The 26,474-nt window shown below is 32.1% G+C and overlaps 1 protein-coding gene across 2 annotated transcripts; it reads right to left on the reverse strand.

Moving 5' to 3' along the window:
* Positions 1 to 16,994: 16,994 nt before the first annotated feature.
* On the reverse strand, positions 16,995 to 24,743 carry LOC132758572 (calumenin-like). Of its 2 annotated transcripts, none has more exons than XM_060750249.1 (6): positions 24,591 to 24,743; positions 21,335 to 21,513; positions 20,707 to 20,854; positions 19,801 to 19,966; positions 19,053 to 19,248; positions 16,995 to 18,035 (listed from the first exon to the last, which is right to left on the reverse strand). In XM_060750249.1, exons 2-6 carry the CDS (start codon positions 21,504 to 21,506, stop codon positions 17,749 to 17,751), a joined length of 969 nt encoding a protein of 322 aa, XP_060606232.1. In that variant the 5' UTR covers positions 21,507 to 21,513; positions 24,591 to 24,743; the 3' UTR covers positions 16,995 to 17,748. The 2 variants fall into 2 exon arrangements, with proteins under 2 accessions (XP_060606232.1, XP_060606231.1); XM_060750248.1 differs by lacking the exon at positions 24,591 to 24,743 and adding an exon at positions 24,279 to 24,456.
* Positions 24,744 to 26,474: the final 1,731 nt, after the last annotated feature.

Raw genomic sequence — 26,474 nt, forward strand, 5'->3', positions numbered from 1 at the left:
TGAAGATGGATATTTAAAGTAAGAAACATAACTTTTTTTTGCTTTACTTCTACATAAATATAATTGTATATAAATTCAGAAAATACAATCAATTTTTGCGACGGACGCGCCCTCAGGCGCGTTCAGAGCTAAGTCATCTACACATGGGATTTCGTTGGCTACTATCGCGCAATGTGTCCTAAACCAATTAACAGCCCAAGAAATAGTACATGAATTTGATCCTTCAAAACTCCCATACTTTGTCTGGATATCTTAATGTCTTCCATATTAAGCCTTTTCAATTTCAAATTAAGTTATCCAAGTTAAAATATGAACGTATATTATTGATAAAAACGTTGTTGTCCCGTAGTATTATTGCGCAATATGCAAATTACTGCTGAAACGATTTACCGCTGTCGAAAAAGTAGGACAGCAAATTATACTACAATAAAGGTGTAACCTCTGAGTTCCAAGACATTATTAGTAGGACATAAATATTTCTACATTATACAAAACATTATTATTAACAAATCAAAAGTTTTTCGTGACTCTAGGATAACTCGCGCATTAATAAAAGAAGAACTATTTTCGTGACTCATACCGCGGGTTTAGCTGAATATTCAGCAGTTATTAATATATTAGATACAGTACAATGGTTAGTATAAATATTTATTTTTGAAAATGCATGTAAGACACTTTACCGCCATGTAGTCTTTCATGGTAAGGAAGTTGTAATATCAGTTCTACTTCCGATTCTTGTGGTTTGTTTACATATTTTACTAGGTCATGATATGAGTTAACCTTCGCTATTCTAAAAATAGATTCTGCTTCACCTGTTCTGATTTTTGGACAGGCGATTAGGAAGTACACATTAAACATGTAATTAATAAACCAGCGGATTGTAATGCAATACTTTTAGAAATGCTATACAATTATAAGAAGCAAACTAGTTGAAAATGGAATTTAGTGTGAAGTTGAAAAGGACAACTAAACACTGTAGTGCTTAAGTGACATTTAAATTAAAATTAAAACGATGTGCTCTGGCCTCTACATCTTTACCTTGTAAATAAAAAAAATCTAAGAAATACACTATTAATTGCTGATGATTTTAACCAATTTTTTTTTAATGAGACATATCCAAGAGAAATAAAAATACAAATGACTTATATTTTATTGTCTGTATGCCCACTATGATATAATACGAAGCAATTCTAAATAGCATTCTCAAATGTATAATGTATTATGTTTGAAGTTTATTTGCCTGGATTTATTCTAGAAATATTTCGTTGATAGTTTTTTTTCTATTTACATATCATTTCTTAGAATAAATCGATAAGGACACTGATTTACAAGTTTGACCAGAGTTTTTAGGCATAAATTTCATTCTGTATTTAAGTGCTTAATATTAATTGAAATCGAAAATCTGAATTATATCAATTTGGGACACAAAATATATTGCTCTACAAATCTCGAACTTGTATGGAACAAATTTTCTCTGTTATATATTTTGTGTTTTGTTTGTGTTTTTTTTTTTTTTTTTCTAAAAGACGCCTAAATGTCCCTCCGGTTGCATGTCCGTCGCATTCAGTGCTGCAGCACTTTGATTACCTTCTGTTTATATGAAAATAATTGGAAATGCAAATGAACTTAGTTTTTTTTTTAAATTATATGGTTACATTACATATATAACTGTATGATAATCTTTTCAGTGCATGTACAAGCCACAAGTAACTAACAAAGTAGACATACTGTGTGTTTGTTTTTTAAAAAAAAGGAATGTAGTAAATGTGTTATTAACTTGGATTTGACAGAGCACATGATTGAATGTGTATTATTCAGATAATGCAGTCATTATGGTTTGCTTCATAAAACAAAAGGTGAATGCAGGCCTGCAGGCTTTATTACAAATATATAAAAGTCGGTGAAGTAGAAAACCCACGTATTTACCGATGTCTCTGTGTTGGTTGATTGATGTACGACACATTATGACGGGTCACAAGACGTGTAAATGTGTAGGTGTTGTCCGCTCAAACCATGTTAAGACATCCCCCCTCCCCTCCTTTCTTCGTCATATATAAGATGTAATCATAATTCTGTTGCGGTTTATATTGCCCAGTCTTATTGACCTCAACATGTTTGTTTGTTACTGATATTTCATCAGGTTCAAGATCAAGGTTTCTTTCAAAACAGCATACCTATTCTTCTTATGAAAATTAAGAAAGTGTTTTAAATAGTCGGGACTTTATCGAGTAAACATATCAAGTAATCTGATCTTGCACAAGTCATTTACAATGAATAACCTACAATGTGTAATAAGGGTAGAAATATGATGATTAAAAAAAGTAAATTCAATTGTGCTTTATATACTGTGAATATGTACCTTATAACACATTTTTTCAATTTAAACTTTGTTTGACAACTTGGGGTGGTATGTAATTTTTGGAGGTTGCTTTGAACCCCCTCCCCCTCTTCCAGTCCCTCTCTTAATTAAAGTCCTGCCGTCTTCAATTTCCCCGTCCTATTCCCAGTTCTCCATTCCCTCTCCTAATCTATTTCTCCCAGTACCCTCTCTCCCAAAGTCACTTTCCCTATCCTCTGTTCCCAGTACCCCTCATCCAGCCCCTTCTTTTTACCAGTCCCCAATTTCCAAGGCTCGTCTCTCCCAGTTTCTCCTCATGCCCCCTCTTCCAGTCACCCCTTTCCCCACTTCCCCATTCCCATCTCAACCAGTGGCCCTCTCCCAGTCATCTAAATGTTCAATTAATCTGTGATAGTTTTGTCTTTATTGCATGAATCCAATGTCTTTCTTTTTTCTTATGTTAATATCGTTCATTTCTGGTATATAATATTTATAGAATGTTATTTGCAAGCTAGACAAACCCTTTTAGTCACTTAATTTCTTTGGTATTAAATTGCGGTGTATCATGTATTTCTTTTGTGGACATAAAATTATGTATTTAAAACTTTAAGTAATGATATAAATCAAAATGTCATCTTTTCATTGGGTTTTAAATTTCATTGACTGACGCAACCAAGTCCATAAAATTTTGATGAAATAATCATGACTTTTGACATCTGTACATACACGGATTGATACGGGGAAAAAGATATGTGTACTACATGACACGATATATACTACATGTGAAATGATATACAGATTAAATACAGATTGACTCAGATATTATATAATTATATAATTATCATTCATTGGTGTGTTCATTATAATATAATGTGGGTTTTTTTTTCTAAATTTTAAAAAAAAAACAACAAAAGAGCCAGCTCAATTAGCTTAAAAGTTAGAGCATTAGGTACACATAACATTTGTAAACTGTGATTTGTGAAAATGGGCATGGCTAATGTTTTTTTTTTTCTTGGAAACATTACATGTTGTGCTCTTTTTTGGCCATTACAGGTGTTTTTCTTTGGGATGACGCATGTGTTTTTATTTGGCCCATGGGCAATGTACTTTTTTCTGGTGCAAAAATTGAGGATTTTTTTTTCTTGGGTATGGCACATTGTTTTCCTTCCCACAAGACATTTTTTTAGGGGATCATTATAGATATTTTTCTAGGAAATGGCACATGTGTTTTTTTGGCCATTGCAGATTTTTTTCTTTGGGATGATACATGCTTTTCTTGGGTAATGCACTTTTTTAATCCGGGGCCCTTATTCATAGTGATAGAACATGTTTTTCTTTGCCCTTGAAGACTATTTCTTAGACATTGCATTTTTTCTGGGGCCATTGAAGATGTTTTTCTTGTGAGGCACACACTTTTCTTGAGCTTGGCACATGTTTTTCTTGGAGAGTTGAAGATGTTTTGCTCATTTTTCCTTTGGCATTACACATATTTTTTTATTGGGGGGGGGGGGGGGGGACATGTTTTTCGTAGGGGGTGTGGCACATGATTTTCTTTGGTAATTTGGTAATGGAATATGTACCTTTTGGGGAATGTCACTTGTTTTTCTTGGGGCATGGTACATCTTTCTTTTATGCAAAAAAACCCGGATGTTTGTTTAGAATTGGCACATCCTTTTCTTATGACATTGATTGAAGATGTTTCTACTGGGCATTGAACCTTTTTCCTTGGTCATTGAACAGCTTTTCTTTGGAAATTGGGGAATGGCACATGTTTTTCTTTGGCAATTTTTTTGGGCAATACAGTTTTTTCTTTATCCTGGCACATGTTTTTTCTTGGAGCCTGGTACATTTTTCCTTAGGGTAGCTACTTGTTATTCTTGGGTATATTTTTTCTTGGGCATTGCACATTTTTCTTGGGCCATTGAGGATTTGACCAGGGTCATTGAAGATGTTTTTCTAAAGCATTGAGGAATGTTTCTTAGTACATTGAACTTTGTTTTTTTTTAATTTTTCTTTTTTTTTTTTTTTTTTTTTTTGGGGGGGGGGTGGAAGGGGGGATTGCTAATGATTATTCTTTATGCATGACACTATTTTTCTTGGTTTTCTTGGTATATCTTGGGCATTGCAAATGATTTTCCTAGGCCCATGCAGATGTTGTTTGAGGCAACACTGCTTTTTTTGGCAATTGAAGATGTTTTTCTTGGGTATTGTATATTTTTTACTTCTGCCATTAAAGATGTCTTTTGAAGGGAATGGGACATTTCCTCTTGGGCTGCACATTTTTTGGGGGATCATATTTTTCTTTGTGAATGCCACTTGGTTTCATTGGGATTGTGAATTTTTTTCTTAGGCAATGCAGATTATTTTGGGCATGACTCATGTTTTTGTTAGGAAGGAATTGTACATGTTTCTTGGGCCATTGAAGATGTTTTTTAAAGTAGATTACACATATTTTCTTGGGCATCACACACTTTTCTTGAGCCATTTAAGATGTATTTTTAAGGATTGCAATGCATTATTTGAGTTGCACATTCTTTCTTGGGCATTAAACACATTTGTGTGTGTGGGGGAGGGGGGGGGCATGTCCTTTTCTTTATACATAGCACATGTTTTTCTTGGACATATCTTGGGCATTTCAAATGTTTTCAGTTTTGATTTACAATAAAGAAATTCCAGTCATCTGTCTCTTTTTAAATTGATTTAGTGAGGCTAGGTTGGTGGTAACTTGTAAGTAAATTAAGTGCTGGTACAGTTAATCTAGATTCTCTTGATAAGTTACAGCCTGCAGGTATATGTTTTGAAACACTGTTGAACTTCAACTTAACCCAATAAAATAACAAATAATTACTTAGTTATATATAGATATTAGATACATTGACATTCATATATTGCTTTGAGCTGATTGTGGTCAAATTAATTTATCAAAAAAGGAATTTACGTTAGTTTTGAATAATTGACTTACTTATAAGGAATGAATAACCTTGTTGTAGGGGTCTATATTTTGAACAAATTATTATTCAAAATAAAGATACAAATTAAATGAAACCCCTACAGCCATGAAAATACATGGAGATAAAATTGTATTTACTGTTAGTTAAAATTTGAAAGAATTAGAATATTTTATCGCAATTTCCTTTTCTTTTATTGATTGAGGGAAATATGAGATATACACAAAAGTCGTTGTAATAAATAATTGTTATCAAGTGTTTTTACCTATTCACCTATATGAGTGTATAACTTAGGTATACAATATGCATGGGAGAGAATGTTTGCCTCAAAAGACATATTGTTTAGCTTGGGGGCGTTCATGTAAATTTGACCCCAACATGGCCGCAGGAACAAAATAATGATACAATATTAGACCACACGCAGGTAAAATAGGTAACTACGTAATTTATATATGGTAATACACCTTTAGTGATATACATTAACTCCGTGATTTTTATCATCTAGGAGAAAAAGGCTGTATTTGAATTTTGTAACACATTGATAACATTCTTTAACTGATGATTACATCTGGTATATGTCAACCTACATTGATGCAATATCTAAAAAAATTAAGGCGACAGCACTTGTGCATTCTGAACTGAAAATAAAATTAACATAATTAAATTTGCCACGATAATCAAAAAAGAACTGTATTTTATGTCTTTGATTTTTTGTGTAAATGAATATGTGATCAGAACTGACAAGTACTAAAGAAAAAAAAAAAACACATTATGCAATAAATAATATATTGAGTGTCAAGTGAGGCTGTTCATTTTTCTTTAGTTAAATGAAATACAACATTGACCGACATATTGTTTCTGTTAAAAGTTGTGGTGATAATGTGTTAACTATGTTGATGGTCATGATAATTTGTAGTGAAAATGGTGATGAAGGTAATGATGTTGGTAACATTTAAGGTAAGATAAATAAATTAAGTCAGAATGCTGGTAATGGTACCAATGGTAGTTTTAAATGGTTATGGTAACAAATGATGGTTGTGTTAGCAAATGATGGTTGTGTTGGCAAATGATGGTTGTGGTGGCAAATGATGGTTGTGTTGGCAAATGATGGTTGTGTTGGCAAATGATGGTTGTGTTAGCAAATGATGGTTGTGGTGGCAAATGATGGTTGTGTTGGCAAATGATGGATGTGTAAGCAAATGATGGTTGTGGTGACAAATGATAGCTTTGTTGGCAAATGATGGTTGTGGGGGCAAATGATGAATGGTGGAAAATGATGGTTGTGTTTGCAAATGATGGTTGTGTTAGCAAATGATGGTTGTGGGGGCAATTGATGGTTATGTTTGCAAATGATGGTTATGTTGGCAAATGATGGTTGTGGTGGCAAATGATGGTTGTGGTCACAAATGATGGTTGTGGTGGCAAATGATGGTGATGGTTGTGTTGGTAATTGATGGTTGTGTTGGCAAATGATGGTTGTGTTAGAAAATGATGGTTGTGGTGGCAAATGATGGTTGTGTTGGCAAATGATGGATGTGTAAGCAAATGATGGTTGTGGTGACAAATGATAGCTTTGTTGGCAAATGATGGTTGTGGGGGCAAATGATGAATGTGGTGGAAAATGATGGTTGTGTTTGCAAATGATGGTTGTGTTAGCAAATGATGGTTGTGGGGGCAATTGATGGTTATGTTTGCAAATGATGGTTATGTTGGCAAATGATGGTTGTGGTGGCAAATGATGGTTGTGGTCACAAATGATGGTTGTGGTGGCAAATGATGGTGATGGTTGTGTTGGTAATTGATGGTTGTGTTGGCAAATGATTGTTGTGGTGCCAAATGATGGTTATGTGGACAATGATGATAAACCTGACAGCAGAAGGATGATTTACATGCTACACCTGACAGCAGTAAGGATCAGTCATCTGCTAAACTTGACAGCAGAAAGATCAGTGACTTGCTGAACCTGACAGAAGTAATGATCAGTGCTCTGCTACACCTGACAGCAGAAGGATGATATTCATGCTACACCAGACAGCAGTAAGGTTCAGTGACATGCTACACCTGACAGAAGTAAGGTTCAGTGACATGCCACACCAGACAGCAGTAAGGTTCAGTGACATGCTACACCAGACAGCAGTAAGGTTCAGTGACATTCTACACCTGACAGAAGTAAGGTTAAGTGATCTGCTACACCTGACAGAAGTAAGGTTCAGTGACATGCTACACCAGACAGCAGTAAGGTTCAGTGACATGCTACACCAGACAGCAGTAAGGTTCAGTGACATGCTACACCAGACAGCAGTAAGGTTCAGTGACATTCTACACCTGACAGCAGTAAGGTTCAGTGACATGCTACACCAGACAGCAGTAAGGTTCAGTGACATTCTACACCTGACAGCAGTAAGGTTCAGTGACATGCTACACCAGACAGCAGTAAGGTTCAGTGACATTCTACACCTGACAGCAGTAAGGTTCAGTGACATGCTACACCAGACAGCAGTAAGGTTCAGTGACATTCTACACCTGACAGAAGTAAGGTTCAGTGACATTCTACACCTGACAGAAGTACGGTTAAGTGTCTTGCTGTAAGATCAGTGTCCTGTTGTTATAGATCAGTTAATCAGATGACAGCAGGTACATTGATCAATAAAAGATAATCACTCAAATACATTATAAATGAGCTTATTTATTTCTAATTATATACTTAGACTCCTTGGTGTCTGTTGTTATTCTTTTTATTATTATTTATAGCTTATTTCCTGTAATATATTTTGAATAGAAGTCTTGAAAGTGACATGAAAAGTTAATTGATTAATCTATTAATCTGACCTACGTATTTAAAATTCTTGAATATAAATCGTATGATTATTATAATTAATCAACTCCTTTAAATATGGAAGAAATAAAGGTTGATTTAAGGCCACCAGTATAAAACAACAGCTACTATTAGGCCAGGCTTCTCTTTGAGATGGGTTAGTTTTTTGAAAGCTGTTGGTTGCTTAATTTTAAAAGGGAGTCCCTGATATTCTAACATTTTCTTTACTGAAATCCTAAAAGCTAGCAATTAAATGAATTTTTTGCAAATTCATATTGAATTTAACACTTGTCATGGGCAGTTTATTTGTAACTTTTTAGGCTCATCTTGCCTTAAACTGTTTGTCAATAAGACAGGGTGAAAATTATGCTCAATGTCCATGCATGTGTCAATTGTCGTTTCTTTGTGGTTATTTTTCAATATTCTTAAATTTTTATTGCTCAATCGTTGTAATGTTGTATTTTGTGTTGTTTTTTTTCATTAACATGTTTCATGATAATGTATTTGTTTTTAGGCTTCTTTTTTCATATTAATACATTTTGTATATACAATAAAATTATGTCAGGAGTAAGGATTTTTCTACCCTGTGACACACTACTGTGATTGAAATTATTGATTTAGTAAATTATGTCAACAACTAAAAGAATGCCTGACTTTATTTATATATAGTTGGAAATGCTGCTAGATGCCGTTAATTGCATAAAATCTTTGGTGCTTAAAACTTTGGCACAGTGCAGTTAGGTCAAAAGCTAGAGCATTAAACTGTGAATCAGGTGATCCGGGTTTGAATCCCAGATTGTGCAGATCACTTCATTGTTTTTTTATCATGAACTCCTTTCTATGTACATCCACACTGTACCTCTGCTCTGGCATAAGTGAAGGCAATTAGTACTGGTCAACTGCCTGACAGCCTGCCCAGGAATGATGCGGTGGTTGAAAAGTGCTCTGGTAAATTAAATGTGGCTTATTGCCGTGATATGGAGTGCAAACTACAAACACCACCACAACTGATTAATACTTCCCAAAAATATATCTAAAGTATTTCAAGTGCATTTTCTTTCCAGAAAATTAATGCTCCTGTTTGCTTTGTGGTGGATACTTCATTTTTTATCCAGCAATCATTTTTTCTTTTAAAAAGTAATGTACTGCCTCACAACATAAAAATTTGATACCGATGATAATCTTTAAAATATCTTTTTTCTATAAACCTGTTATGAAATGGAGATATACTCAAATGGAAAGAAAGAAAGATGAGATGATTTGATTAAAAAACAAATAACAGAGAAAACAAGAACTGTCGGAGGACAGTAACGCTCGACTATTCGAAAATATGTCACAAGGGTGTTTCATTGAGTATAATAATGCTTACCTATATGAATACATAAAATTGTCTGAAAAGGTACAAACCCTGCAAGTTTCAATACATTCCCTTAAGTAGTTATGGAGATACAAGCTTACACACAAAAACTTAACCAAGAATTTATGAATCGAAAAAGGGGCATAATTATGCAAAAAAGTAAATCAGAGTTATGGGACTTGTGCCAATCATCAATCATCTTAAATAATCATAGAGAACAAGTGTGTGAAATTTCCATCCATTCCCTTCAGTAGTTATGGAGATACCAGCTTACATACAAAAACTTAACCAAGAATTTCTAAGTCGAAAAAGGGGCATAATAATGTAAAAAAGCAAATCTGAGTTATGGGACTTGTGCCAATCATCTTAGATAATCACAGACAACAAGAGTGTGAAGTTTCAATCCATTCCCTTCAGTAGTTATGGAGATACCAGCTTACACGCAAAAACTTAACCAAGAATTTCTAAGTCAAAAAAGGGGCATTATTATGCAAAAAAGCAAATCAGAGATATGGGACTTGTGCCAATCATCTTAGATAATCACAGAGAACAAGTGTTTGAAGTTTCAATCCATTCCCGTCAGAAGTTATGGAGATACCAGCTTACGCGCAAAACTTAACCAAGAATTTCTAAGTCAAAAAAGGGGCATAATTATGTAAAAAAAGAAAATCAGAGTTATGTGACTTGTACCAATCATCTTAGATAATCACAGAAAACAAGTGTGTGAAGTTTCAATCCATTCCCTTCATTAGATATGGAGATACCAGCTTACACGCAAAAACTTAACCAAGAATTTCATAGTCGAAAAAGGGGCATCATTATGTAAAAAACCAAATCAGAGTAAGGGGACTTGTGCCAATCATCTTAAATAATCACAGAGAAAGAGTGTGTGAAGTTTCAATCCATTCCCTTCAGAAGTTATGGAGATACCAGCTTACACGCAAAAACTTAACTAAGAATTTGTAAGTCGAAAAAGGGGCATAATTATGTAAAAAAAGCAAATCAGAGTTATGGAACTTGTGCCAATCATCAATCATCTTAAATAATCATAGAGAACAAGTGTGTAAAATTTCCATCCATTCCCTTCAGTAGTTATGGAGATACCAGCTTACATACAAAAACTTAACCAAGAATTTCTAAGTCGAAAAAGGGGCATAATAATGTAAAAAAGCAAATCAGAGTTATGGGACTTGTGCCAATCATCTTAGATAATCACAGAGAACAAGTGTGTGAAGTTTCAATCCATTCCCTTCAGTAGTTATGGAGATACCAGCTTACATACAAAAACCACATGGACGCCGACAAATGGGTGAATGCATTATAGCTCAATTATTCTGCGAATAGTCGAGCTAAAAAAATCAAATAACCATATTATAATTATTTTGTTTCTTATGTAAGAATATTGCTGAAAAAAGAAAGAAAAATTTTTTTTTTCTGGAAAGCTGTTAGTCTTGTGCTTTAAAGAAATAATTGTGCCTTCTGATCTTAATGCTTTACCAATTAAGCTTTTGTGGCAATTATAAGTTGATTTAAAATTTATTATCAAATCATATAACCATTCTATATTAAAACATTTCATTTACAACTTGACACAATATTTATTGGCTATAATTATAAACTATAAATAATAAATATGATGAAAACTTCAGTTTAACAATACATTATCATAGCCAATAAATACTGTGTTATTTTTCAGTATTAACATACCAATCATAATTATTCAATTTGTTACATTGAAAGCAGACAAGAATAACCTGGTGTGAACGACATTTCACCTACTCATGTCATTAACCGATGACAATAATATTTGACCTACTATACCTTTATCTAACAGACTGTATATGAATCATATAATATGATACAAGTATAAATAAGTCTGTATTTTTAATTAGTTGTTATCTATGTAATTTACTTTACTAACATGTATATACCAACTATCTAACACAAATACATAGACATTCTAACATGTGTATATGAACATTCTAGCATGTCTTTATAAACATTCTAACATGTAAATAAGAACATACTTACATGTCTTTATGAACATTCTACACCTATATATCAACATTCTAACACATATGTGTGAACAGTCTTACATGTATACATGTATATGAACATTCTTACATATGTATATGAACATTCTAACATGTGTATATGAACATTCTAACATGTGTATATAAACATTCTAACATGTGTGTATGAACATTCTAACATGTGTATATGAACATTCTAACATGTAAATATGAACATTCTTACATGTAAATATGAACATTCTAACATGTGTATCTGAACATTCTAACATGTAAATATGAACATTCTAACATGTGTATATGAACATTCTAACATGTGTATATGAACATTCTAACATGAGTATATGAACATTCTAACATGTGTATATGAACAATCTAACATGTAAATATGAACATACTAACATGTAAATATGAACATTCTAACATGTAAATATGAACATTCTAACAAGAATATATGATTTGTTTGTTTATTTCATTTTACGCCTTTTCCCAACAGTATTTCAGTCATATAGGCGGGTTGTTTCCTAACCTTTGTTCCTGGAGAGTTACACCTGTACTAGACTACCTTCCTCCATGCTAAACTATTAAAGCAGCTCCGGGGGATTGAACCCATGCCAGAGAGTTAACTGGATTAGAAGTCATCAACTCTAACCCCTCTACAACAGAGGCTGTTTATGAAGATATGAACATTCTAACATGTGTACATGAACATTCTAACATGTGAAAATGACATCTAACATGTGTACATGAACATTCTAACATGTGTATATGAACATTCTAACATATGTATATGAACATTCTTACACATGTACATGAACATTCTAACATGTATATATGAACATTCTAACATGTATATATGAACATTCTAACATGTGTATATGAACATTCTAACATGTGTATATGAACATTCTAACATGTATATATGAACATTCTAACATGTATATATGAACATTCTAACATGTATATATATGAACATTCTAACATGTGTATATGAACATTCTAACATATGTATATGAACATTCTAACATGTGTATATGAACATTCTAACATGTATATATGAACATTCTAACATGTATATATGAACATTCTAACATGTGTATATGAACATTCTAACATGTGTATATGAACATTCTAACATGTAAATATGAACATTTTAAGATGTAAATATGAACATTCTATAATGAATACATGATTTGTTTCATTTTACAGCCTTTCCCAACAGTATTTCAGTCATATAGGCGGGTAGTTTCCTAATCATCGTTCCTGGAGAGTTACACCTGTACTAGACTACCTGTGTACATGAATGTGTACATGAACATTCTAACATGTAAAAGTGAACATTCTAACATGAATACATGAACATCTTAACATGAATATAAGAACATTCTAACATGTGTACATGAACATTCTAACATGTGTATACGAACATTCTAACATGTGTATTCAAACATTCTAACATGTGTACATGAACATTCTTACATGTGTACATGAACATTCTAACATGTAAAAATGAACATTCTAACATTAATACATGAACATTTTAACATGAATATATGAACATTCTAACATGTGTACATGAATATTCTAGCATGTGTATATGAACATTCTAACATGTAAATATAAACATTCTAACATGTAAATATGAACATTCTAACATGAATATATGAACCTTCTAACATGAATACATGAACATTCTAACATGTGTACATGAACATTCTAACATGTGTATTTGAACAATTTCTAACATGTGTATTCAAATATTCTAACATGTGTACATGAACATTCTTACATGTGTACATGAACATTCTAACATGTGTATATGAATATTTGAACATTCTAACATGTGAATCTGAACATTCTAACATGTGTATTTGAACATTCTAACATGTGTATATGAAAATTGTAACATTTGTATATGAATATTTTATTGTATTTATGTATTATATGAAGAATTCAACATGCATATTCTAACATGTATGAACATTCTTATGTTTATGTGAACATTCTAACATATATGTATGAAGCCATAGCCTGCTGGTGGCAACTGAATATACCAGTGACATCTAACCAGGGCCTGCACTGTTTTCTATTCAGTCAGTACATATTTTGAAAATCCCAAACTTCCTATAGTTTCTTCATTTTATACATAGACAAAGAAAACAATTCTAAAAAATGAACACATTTGTTTAAAAACTTTGTTTGATAAAAGAGAATTATAAATGAAACAAATTTATAAAGAAAAAATAGGGGTCACAATTCTACTTTTTTTAGTTATCTGCCCTAAACCGGCAACATATATCTTAGAAAATTCAGTCTATAAATTAATTAGATATTGTTTTACAAATAGTCTAAGGGAATTAAAAAATACACATTTGATGAAATAGTTTTCATTAGAATTAACTCCCTTGTTTACTTGTAAGTTTGTGCACCATTTTATATAATTAGCATGGAACCAGGCCATTTGACATGTCTTCTCTATATTTTTACATTTAAAGCTGCAGAGAGAACATACTGAAATAAATTCTAATGTAGATTCACTTTGATTAAAAAAGGCAAGTTTCTATGTTTTGTTTCCATGAAATAAAATACAATTTTGTGGACATATTACCACAAATAGGTCATATAGCCTCAACCCTTAAATGTGATGTCATTTCTTGGAAAAATCTATTTCTAGAATATTGATTTTTGTTTGTTTGTTTCATTTTACGCCTTTTCTCAACAGTATTTCAGTCATATAGGCTGGTAGTTTCCTAACCATTGTTCCTGGAGAGTTACACCAGTACTAGACTACCTTCCTCCGTGCTAAACTACCAAAGCATCTCCTGGGGATCGAACCCAGGCCAGAGAGGTAACTGGATTAGAAGTCATTGACTCTAACCCCTCGACCACGGAGGCGGTCATATTGAGAGATGATCTCAAGCTGGATTGCATAAACAAATATATGAGCCGCGCCATGACAAAACCAACATAATGGGTTTGCGACCAGCATGGATCCAGACCAGCCTTCGCATTCGCGCAGTCTGATCAGGATCCATGCTGTTCGCTTACAAACTCTATAACAAGTAGAAAATTGATAGCTAACAGCATGGATCCTGATCAGACTGCGCGGATGCGCAGGCTGGTCTGGATCCATAATGATCACAAATGCACTATGTTGGTTTTGTCGTTAAAATAAAACATCTATGCATTGTATTATTTATTTTCAGTTTAGTTGAAATTCATGCATAGGAATATGTATTTCATGTATTTCTTGTATATTTAGGGATAGTTTAATATAAAATTATTGCAGCTTGATAATCTTGTACTCAGTTTTCTTAAAAAAAAGGTAAATAGGTGCAGATGTATTATAGCACTTTTTTTTCTTTATTGATCTGGATTATTATTTAAGCCACACCAACACTGTAGAGTTCATGTAGAAAATTTTAAGAAATTCCTAAGATTTAGCGATGGGAGGTCGGCATTCATTTCTTTGTACTTTGACAAGTCTGATGCCAGTCAGTGTAGCATCTAATGCTGGGTTAACACGCGCTTTGATGTACATTGTACTTTGTCACATCTGAGGCCAGATTGATGCCGATTAAAAACTTTTAAAGTATTTTGTCAAGTCTGATGCTAGGTAAGGCGGCACTTCTGTGTCTTATGCCAGATATCCATCAATTCTTGAAGCTTGACAATTTTGCTGCTGGGTTTACATTCCCTTCTGTGCTGTTTGCCAAATCTGATGCCAGATAAGCCCTCAGTTTTATGTATTTATCAAGTCTGGTGGCAGTTTTGCTCTCAGTTTTTGGTAATTTAAGGAGCCGGTTACCAGGTTAGCCCTCACTATTGAGTCTGATTCTCACCTTTGTGTAGTTTCACAGGCATCACAACAGTTTGCTAGTTTTCACCATTATTTGAGCCATGTCATGACAAAACCAATGTAATAAGTTTGCAACCAGCATGGATCCAGACCAGCCTGCGCATCCGCACAGTCTGATCAGGACCCATGTTTTTTGCTTACCAACTCTATTACAAGCAGAGAAACTGATAGCGAACAGCATGGATCCTGATCAGACTGCGCGGATGCTGGTCGCAAACGCATTACATTGGTTTTGTCATGGCATGGCACGGCTCATTTCATATACATGTAGTTTTACAAGTCAGATGCTAGGTTAGCCATCCCTTACTAAGTTTGACAAGTCTGAAGGTAGATTAACCCTAACTGTGTTATCATTTTGATATTGAAATCTTATAATGTTTCTTAAAACATTAAACAGTATTAAAGTCAGAGAATTCCAATTCTGTAAGACAAAATCTTAGGGTAAAGTGGGGAGTGGGATAAATATTAATGTCATGTCACTTGTAAAACATATTTTAGGTCGACACTTAAGCCATAAGGAGCAAAACAAAACTGACGAATACATAGTTACATGTATAATTTATTTATCCCTCATTTTCACAACTTATATCTATGATAAAATGTACACAACATAAAAAACAATGTGTTTTAAAAACAAATACTGTTTATTCGCTACAAGTTGGTGTCCAACTCACAAATTTTATTCATGAAATTCTCAAAAATAAAGGGAAAAAGTAAATGATGAAACTTTTTATATCTGATAGGCCAAAAAATAAATAAATAAAGATGAAATGCACCTTGAATATATATATCTGAACACAATCTCAATAATAAATTCCATGGCAACATGATTGCTGTTTATTGCACAAACCTATGTAAAATGTTCCCTCCATTTGTTCAAAAATTATTACAATAACGTTAAGAATTTGATCAATAAAATACAATAAGAATGTATCCAAAGATTGTTTTATTGTAAATGGTAGAAATGCCTCTGAAAAAAATCCAAAAATTAAAGCATGCCTGGCCAATGCTAAAAATGATCAGGTCTTTTTAAGATTTTATTATGTAATAATACAATTAACATTCTTATCCTACTACAAAACATTTGTGACTTGTAGAAAATCAAGTAAATAACTCTTTGGTAATTAATTCAACAACAAAGACAAATAAACAATTTAAGTAGGTCATATCTGATAATGTGGGTGGGTCCAGTAATTCTAATAACACAAAAATCATTATTAATATTATTAATTCAAACACTAAAACACTTTAACACATAATACTGTCTAAATAAGTAAAAACCTATGTTTTTGACATAACGTTAAGGGGGATTAAACTCAGTGTCTGCTTCTAATATAAAAATTTATCATCACTTTATATTCAATTGTTAGTAAAAATCGATACATATACATTCATAAAATGAACCTACCATTGGAGTTGAATGAGGACTTTGAGACCCAATGAAGAAGTCAGTCCTCGGCAGGAATTTTCAAATTCACTATGCACTCTAAAGATACATTCATTAAATAACATTCATATAAACTTTCTATACAAAACCGACTCACATCAAAACTTTCAAAGGTGTTTAGTTTCATACAAAGTCATGGAATATTCTAATTTAACATTACAACATGCATCAAACCCTACTCATGTTTATTTTTCAAACACAAAATACCAGACGTATTCATCACAACATATAAACTTTTACAAGGCAAATTTTATCATTATGCTTAAATACATCTGGTCATTCTTTATTCTGTTATAGATTTATTTAAAATTATACTTTTCATGTATTCTTTGGTCCCTATTCAATACTTCCTTCCCATAATAACACACCTTATTTAATGATTTTTCTCTCTGATCTAACAGAAAAAGGATTTAAAGCAATTTACCTTAACATAGAAACACTGGCAAAAATACAACATTTTATCATATTCTCTTCAAGCTAAACAAAGCATTATCTTTCTAAACCAAGTTTGTTTGTTTTTGTTGTTTTTTTGTTCAGTTTTACAGAGCATCAACACAATTAAGGTCATATTTCGACGAAACAAGATAGTTTATTTTGGCTAAACCTCAGGTGTTACAAACTAAAAGCAACATCAGGGGTCTAAACCATCTAACCAGCTAGAGCTAAGAGATGCATAGACTCCAGTAATTCAAACACATTCAGTCGCCATACAAGTATGAACGGTGGATGCAATTCAGAAACAATTAAAAATGAGTATAATTATAATCATGAGAAAAAAATGTTAAATATAATATTTAAAAGCTTAAATTATTACATTTTAAACTTATTTTTCAATTAATGCACATTTGAACATTTAATCAACATTAGTTTTCGTAATATAATAACATTGGTTTTCATACAGTAATAAATATCATGAATCATAAATTATTGCTGTTTAAAAATTACATTACTACATTATAACTCGTCTGTATGTTTTACAAAATGTAAATGTCTGCCGTAGTCAGTGGCTTGGCTACCAACAAATTCTTCATGTGCGTCAACGATTTCACGTTCAGTTAGCCGTCCGTCTCCGTTACTGTCGGCTTGTTTTATCAGATGTTCCGCCTCGTCCACAGCCTCCTCTTTATTATCTGTCAACACCCACGGTTTAATCTCGTCAAAGTTGAGTAGGTTATCTTTGTTTACATCATATTCCTTGAATCTCTCTTTCTCAACTATTTCCCATTCTTTATCATGGCTGCCTAAAAATATCACATAATTAAAGTTAGAAAAGAATCGAACAAAACTATTAAAAATATCATATTAAAAAGGTTGAAAAAAAAATGGTTAAAGTGCCCCAGCTCATTTATGTAAGAAATTCAAATGTTATGTTTTTAGGCTTTTAAACCTCAGTGGAGTCCCTTTAAGAACAAGTAAGGAGACTGTTTTCTTGAACAAACCAGTACTGGTGAAGTATTGGCGTCATAAAGAAAATATGATTGTGACCCTGATATATTTTATTTAACTTGAAAATCAGATAAAAATAACAAGAATAACAGCCATTACACTGCATCAATACTTAAACTCGCATCTATCATTATAATACGAAAATGTCTGTCATAAAAAGTAGTTAAAAATCAAATTCAGTAACTGTTTGAATGCAAGCAGCTATAATTACTTAAATACCCCTAGAATTCATTAACCAAGGCCATCTTGCACATCTATTCAGTTTGACCATGCTCACACTGCTTAGTTTTGAGTATTTTGATAATTAAATGCTATAAACTTAAAGCTGCATACCTCCAGATGAACAAAAAATATTTCAAGAAAATTAACATTGAGAGAAATGTACCAAGATTTTAAGAAGAGTAAAAGTATTCACAATTTAAGAAAGAAAAAAACATGAAGAATGCAACTAATGAGTGATTACTACTAACACTTTAAGGTCTATTTTTCCATTTTCTGATTTATTTTGATACTTTTTGTAGAACCTGTTTGTAATGTTTAAATTACTTTCTTTATTCATCTGACAATATTTTACTTTTTAATTCATTTTAAAAATTTTCATGAAAATTAGCACTAATCTGGAGGCATGCTGCTTTAAAATCATCTATTCCAAATTCAAAGCCTCCTTGTCCTTTGCAGCTGTTTACTAGCCTAATAAGACAAAGCCATCTATCTATCTTAGTCTGGCTGAGTAATAAATTTTGACCCCATTTACATAATACAAACTACTAATTGTCAAAAAACACATTTTCATGCACTTCTGTTAAACTTACTATCTCCAATATATTCTTCAAGAGAGAGGAAACCATCTGTGTTTTTATCATGATCATTCATAACTCTCTGTAACTCTATATGGTGCATATGTTCATAGTTGTAGGGATGATAGAAGGCTACAAACTCCTCTTTCTCCAGTATACCATCCTTGTTAACGTCTGCTGCTTCAAATTTCCTCTCCTCTTCATCTACACCCTGACACAGAACAAAATCAATTGTTATAACACACTTCGTTTTGTTTGTTTTTCTGTTATTTTGCAGAAATTAACACATGTTTTTGGTCATATATTGGCAGTCAATTCACCTAACCGACTTTCCTGGATAACTAACCAGTAATTACCAATTTTCCACAAGTGACTGACACTGATGGAGACTCATGAATATCTGAGACTAAAAAACATGGCCTTACTTTTTTTAGTTGCAGTGACCTTGACCTTAATAACCTGAAACTCCATCCAATTGTAGAGGTCCATGGTAGACATAAACACCACATATCAGCAAATTAATCAAGGTATTATAAGATACAGTACATGTATGTTTGGCTGAAGGAAAGGATGGAAGGATAAACTGGAAACTTAATGCTCTACAAAAAAGTCATGAGAGCATAAAAGGGTACATAAATTATTCAACTTGCATAGTTAATGAACTCTGACCCACACAGAAAAATGCGTAACTATTAACTATCAATTAAGCAAAATAAAGCAAAACAAAACCCTCACAACAGTAGAACAGCACAAAGTAACAAACCACTAGAAAATGTAAAACATCATCTCTATCTGTCTTCCTCATTTCTTTGATTTCATCTTCAGTGTAGCTGAAATGTGAGTGTAAGTATTCCTTCCAGGTAAGTTTACCATCGTGGTCCTCATCCTTCTCATCAAACTCTTCCATTGCTTCTTCCTCGTCCAGTAACCTGTATAAAGACATGGCCAAAATGTTAGTTTATACAGTATCAATTCTTTAATTGATTCTTTTATACTTGTCTTCCATTCTCATCCTTTTCCATTATGTAAAAATATTTTGTTTGTTGTTTATTTGTATGTACATTATATAAACTTATGGGAATGAATCAATTCTGTGTGTCTCGTAAAGCATCTTATATCACCATTACTGCATCAGGATGAGGTCAGTCTGCATATTAAGGCCCATTATGCCCAAGAAATGTGTTCATTTTAATTTCACAAAGTCTTTATTTTTTGGTATTTTTATATATTTTCCAACAAGTTGCTAATTGGCCAATTATATCTAAACTATCTTCTTATGCTGTTTTTTGGCAATTGGTATATTTATAGTGATCTAGTATTTTGTATTGAAGTCAAAATATTACTTTGTATACATTTTGCTACATTTAAGACAAATTATGTCACATTTAGAGCTTTCTTCTTCAAAAGTAACAAGCATTTAACAAGCTCTAAAACCATTATTTAAACATTATAAAACTCATGTTTAACCTCTCCTAAGAAGTAAATATTTATTCACTTCTGAGGCATAATGTGCCTTCAAATCTCTGAACTATTTGGTGCTAAAATTTTAGTTCTTTCAAATTGAATACTTAAACTGATTATGGGAAAGTCTCAAATCTTGGTAGGTCAAGTCCATCACATAAATGTATCAGGGTAAAGATCATATATGATTAATGATGACAAAACCTACCTGAATGACATAACAATCCAGTCTGTAAGCTCCTCCTTTGATACAAACATGTCATGGTCTTTGTCCATCTTCTTTACTAGTAAACTCAATCTTTTCTTAGCTTCTTCTGGAGGGAGGTCTTCAAACTCTTCCTCAAGCTTGTATGACCCTGAAAACACCAGTATTCTCAATCAAATATATCAACAGACTCTTTAAGTTAGTTCTTATACATGTATGTCAGCAGCGATCATGATAAGCACTCGTGTTATAAGGTACTCGAGTTTGAAGTAAAGAGCCAGACCACCTTTAACGTCTACAGTTTGAAAAGACTTTATACTGTTGGCTTGCTCAATTTTAATACTATAATACCATTATAAGCATGAAAAGTGTTGTCATCACATATAGTCAGCATGGTTTACAAACATATATTCATAGAGCAAAATACCTTGTTTTCTCCATGATCGCCTCTTTAAATTAAAGTAAAAGAAGTAAGTTCTTTATCAACTTACCTACCTGTATATATGTCATTAGTTTCTGGGTTTCAGTGATGTAAAAATATCTTTTAAGATTGAAATTAAATTTGCCTCCCTAATTTCTATTTTAATAGTATGAGACAAAGGTGCAATCATGAATGATTCACTGGCCTTACCTAAAATAGCTTCGTGATCAAAATGGACATTGTGATGACCATCTACCTCATGTTCCTGTTTCCCATGTTTTTCTGGGGAACCAGCACCATGATTTACATCCTCTTTTGTTGCCTTGGCAACCCCGCCGGAAACCAGCACAATCAAAGCTAGAAATACTACTCCTGACCACATCAGTTCCCTGAAATATATTTGTAAACTTTTGTACATGTTAAATGGACATGTATTTTATAAATATACGTTTGATTTTTCTTATCTGAAAGTTTTGTTCAATTTACATACTGCACAAGGCATGTTGAATATATTTTGTACAATTTTGTATGTATGTACTTTGAAGCCATTATTTCTACTAAATTTAAGTGATGCAATCGCTCATTGTCTTCACTTTTATACACCCGCACGTCAATGTTATCAACTCATAAAATCTATAAAAAATGTAGTGATAGATCAAAGATGATGTGAGTTTTACTGTCAGCAAACTTACCTATTATAGTTAATTGCTTTATTGAAAAAAAAAACAAATTCAAAAGTCTAAAACTTTTAATTTCCAAGAAATCGTAAATATTACAAAATTTCCAGGATCCTATTAATATTAACAATGTATTTCTTACAAAGAAATGGAGGCATACAATGTTACACTATGGTAGCTACATATAACTTAATCCCCTACTTCAAAATAATTATGCAAATGACCTACAACAGCTTGAGTGGCTATTAACATTTCTTATTACTTCATCAGCCAATCGGTGTAATGCACGACACACAATATGCTGCCTGTCATGTCATTAATTTTGACTAATTATTTCTTTTATCAGATAACCTGTAACAGTAATTGATTTTTTTATATTTAACTGATATTTTGTGTGAAATTGTCCAAATACAATATGCCTAAGGGTTTCTGAACAGCATTGTTGATACAACATGATATATTTTTGAAAAACTTAAAAAGCTTTCTATATACATGTTTTACACTAACACTAACTCTTACATAATTTGGACTCTCTATGACAGAATTATAGGGTTTTTTGTTGTTTTTTTTTGAGAGCTTGCTTTTTTGTTGTTTTTTAAAAGTCCACTGACCACAAGCTACTGTACTGTTTTTTTGGCAAGATAAGCAAGCACACTTTAAATTATAGACATAGTGACAAGAATTCCCTCAATGATAATTCTTATTTTGCTATTGAAACAGCAAAATATTATCATTCTATCAGCAAAATATTATCAATCTTTTTGATAAATTAAATTTCTTTTAACTTCAGTGCAACCTCTACATAGAAACCCTCTCTGAAAACAAAGATTTTGATTTGTTTCTAGAGATGTTGCTCTACAGAGGTTAATTTTAACATGAAGTCTTACTTTTGGAAAAACTGATAATGCTGTAAAAAGAAGTAATTGTTTTACAGAAGGGTCTCTTGACAGAGGTTACTCAGTGTACAACTTGGTATAATTTCATCACTGCATTAATGCTTTATTTTATGCAACAAGTCATGAAAAACAAAAAGGCATTTTTCAAATGTAACACATACTTGCTTATACTGATTAAATTACATGTGTACATTTATTAGGTTTTATCTTTGTAAAGTTTACCAATACTACTTAAAAGCATTTATGTCACTCAATCTATTAATGTGTTTTAATCAAAATGAGTTCTTTTATTATGTTACTTTTTTTTAAATTTTGTTACCCAATACCTTAATTTACAGTATTGAACTGTAATGCAATATTCACAGACCATTATTAATAGAAAATTAATCTTGATTATAGTTCTTGAGAACGTTGTTCATTTAACAAATGGGGCTTTGTTATCTGCTAAGTTAAAATGATAAATAAAGTTTCTCCCAAGTTTTACAGATTCTTAAGTTAATAGGATACTATACACAAAGTAATCATAAATGCACACTTATATTTCTGACAGTTTGTTTATAGAAGCAATTTAAGTACTTCCTATTTCTAAGCTACATGTACAAGTAAGGCCATTCTTAAGTAAGTGTTTGTTTACTACTTCTAATGTAGGCTATGAGGGTTTGGGACACTAGGCATGTATAATCTTTTTACTTGTCTATGAATCAAATTCAAACAAAGGCCTTACCCTGGCCAAAAATCTATTATGGCCAAATTCATGTAAAATATTATAGAAAATAGCATATAGCCTTGACATAACATTGGATAAACACTTATTTTCATTGTTCCTTAGATGTGTTGCTATAGAAATATAACAAAATTCAGTTCAGGGCTATTTAATTAGATGATGAAATTTACTTGTAATATAAAAGCTTCTAATACCCTTTGAATGTTACTGCTTTAAATTGTTTTCTAGAATAAATTTTACCATAAGTTAACTTACATTATCTTTAAAATATGTTAAAATTATATTGATGATATATTTCTGGCAAGATGTTTATCTAAACTTAAGTAGTATTTACATATATATGTCTTCTCAGTGTTTGAAAGAAAAAGTAAAATAGGCACATATATATGAGTAAACCCAAGACTGAAAAAAATAAATTTTGGCTTCAAAAGTTCATTGGTTTCATCTTTCATTATAAAAAAATGGCACACAAATAATTTTACAAGTAAAAAACAAAATATCCTCATCAATATTTAAGAACAGTTTAAAATTTCATAAGAATCACATCTAACTACCAATATTAACTTACAGAAAAACACTTAAACATGGAATGATAATAACTCACTTAGAGAAACATGTAAAAGTATCCACTTTACAAATATGACCTACATACAACTTAAATGAACAATGATTTATATTGTTTCATTATGAAGCACATAAAGCACTCAATTTGAGAAAATTGACTACTCAAGGTTTAAGAAAACAAGGAAAGAAACAATGTATTCAACATGTAATGCATGCATCCATACTTCATAAAACAATAAATATATCTGATAAGTCACTGCCACTGATGATGCTATCTAAAACAAAATGATTACCTTTTCATGATTAATCACTGTAAGATTTTGGTGACAAAAGTAAATTCTACACAATATATAACTGTATATTACTTGATTAACTACACGTGTCAACAATACAATGATATCCCAAGGGTTCAAAGTTTTGTTTGGGTACGATAATAATTAAGCCAAGTAAGTTACACGTCGGCTGCTAGTGGTGTTGCTATATTTAGCAAGGACATAGCATACGAAACTATCAATTAAAATGGAAAAGAAAACAATCGGCACGCCTACTTTATATCCACAATATACAAGCAATGGAAAGAATTAGGGATAACGATGAAAATCTACCTTTATGGCTTAAAATACTTCAAAAAGGGGTCTAAGTCATAAAAGGCCTTTGTTCTTGAGGAAGAAGTTACCCGTGCACCGTACGAAATCTAAGCACAGTATGACTAATATACGCAAGGTGCAAGTCAACCGGCCCGCAATTAGCCAATCCGCCCCAAGTCAATCTGGTCAACCCGGCCCCGTTTTTGATTATAAACTCAACATATTCATTTGACGCCAGTAACATTCGGGGGCTGCAAGCTGAAAATCGCGATTTGCATAGCATGAAACCTGTTCGAGCGGTATGCCTAAAATACGAAAGTGAGATTTTTGACGAAAGTGAGCAAAGTGACTTTTGAAATTTGAATTGTACCGTTTTAATAGAATTTTACAGTGAATTTTCTATTTGTAGACGTATATTATTAGCGACTGATACTGTTTCTTTTAAAAAAAATCACTATGATGATTTAATCGCCATTTATTTGCATAATTTCTATACACAAGTTCTGAGATCTTCCTTAATGCTTGAATATTTGCTTGATGATGAATATTACCACTGTAATGATTTTAATGCTAGCATATGGATAGACGAAACTATTGTGATTGAGTTTGTTGATGAGACAAATTGTATTATTTATATTTGATAAAAGAATATGTTTATATGAATGTGATACACGTGTTTACCCAGGGTCTTTCAAATAGAAATCTATTTGAAAACCCTGGTTTACCTAATTATATTCTATCAAGATCAAAATATCTCCTGTGTTTTCTTTTAGATGAAAACTTATGATTATGTTTTTGTAAAGATATTTATTACAATTTTTGCAATGGGTTAATTTATATACTATTTCTTACCACAGACTAAAATTGCCAATTAAAGTCGGTATTATTTTCTCTATTCCTACGGAAAGCTTAAAGGCAGGTGAATTTTGTTTGAATTTAAACAGTCTTTTGAAATTCCTGTCAACAGGGGTGACTATTTTGCATACAAAAAGAGATATGATGAATTATCAGAATTTTCCTCATTTACTTATCGGATGAATAATAGGAGGCTTCCAAAATAACAAGCAGATAGAGCACTTTATGAAATATTATTAAACTTTTATATATGTATATAATTATGCTTCTAAAACAATTTTCAAACATCGAAGAAGTACTGCAAACATTTGTCCACATTATTTGTAATCATTAAAAGATATGCATTCATTTCTAATTGAAAAAATTTGACTTATACTTTATAGAAAATAAATTTCTGATTACTTTCCTTTATTAAAACGAAAATGTAAATTTGGTAATATCTTTACAAATAATGCTTTTTGGAATTTACAATATTGATAAATCTTCATTTGAGCATTATATTTATGATATAAAACCATAAAAAATGAGTTACATTATCTTTAAGTCAATATTAAACACAAATTGTGCCCGTTTTGCAAAAAAGAGAAAAGAATATATTTATTTCACAAAGAAAATGTCAATTTCACCAGCATATAACCCGTCTGTATATTATAAATGCAACTCACCTGTTCTTAATAAATTGAAATATCTTGCCTTCATATAATCAATTTTTACTTAAATACTGTATTATCACCCTTTAGGACCATACGCTGTTTTTTCATGGAATGACACTACTAAGTTTCATTGAAGTTTCCAGTTCCATAACCGCTGCATGAACACATTTGGAGATGTTTCTAACTTGAAAATTTCACCCTCACCATGTTTTACTGTATAATTCGTCATGTATCTCGATGCAAGGGCGTGGACAGTACATGTATGTAGCTTGCACAATCAAACGGAGCCTATATCGATTATGCCGTTTTAGACTTTCTTTAGGGATTCTGTGTATTTACTATTGTATTTTGCGCGCTTTCAAAAAAAGTATATTATATGAATGAATGAATGAAT

Source organism: Ruditapes philippinarum, unplaced genomic scaffold, assembly GCF_026571515.1.
Source record: "Ruditapes philippinarum isolate M1 unplaced genomic scaffold, ASM2657151v2 ctg336_1_1_1_1, whole genome shotgun sequence".
Lineage (NCBI taxonomy): Eukaryota > Metazoa > Mollusca > Bivalvia > Venerida > Veneridae > Ruditapes > Ruditapes philippinarum.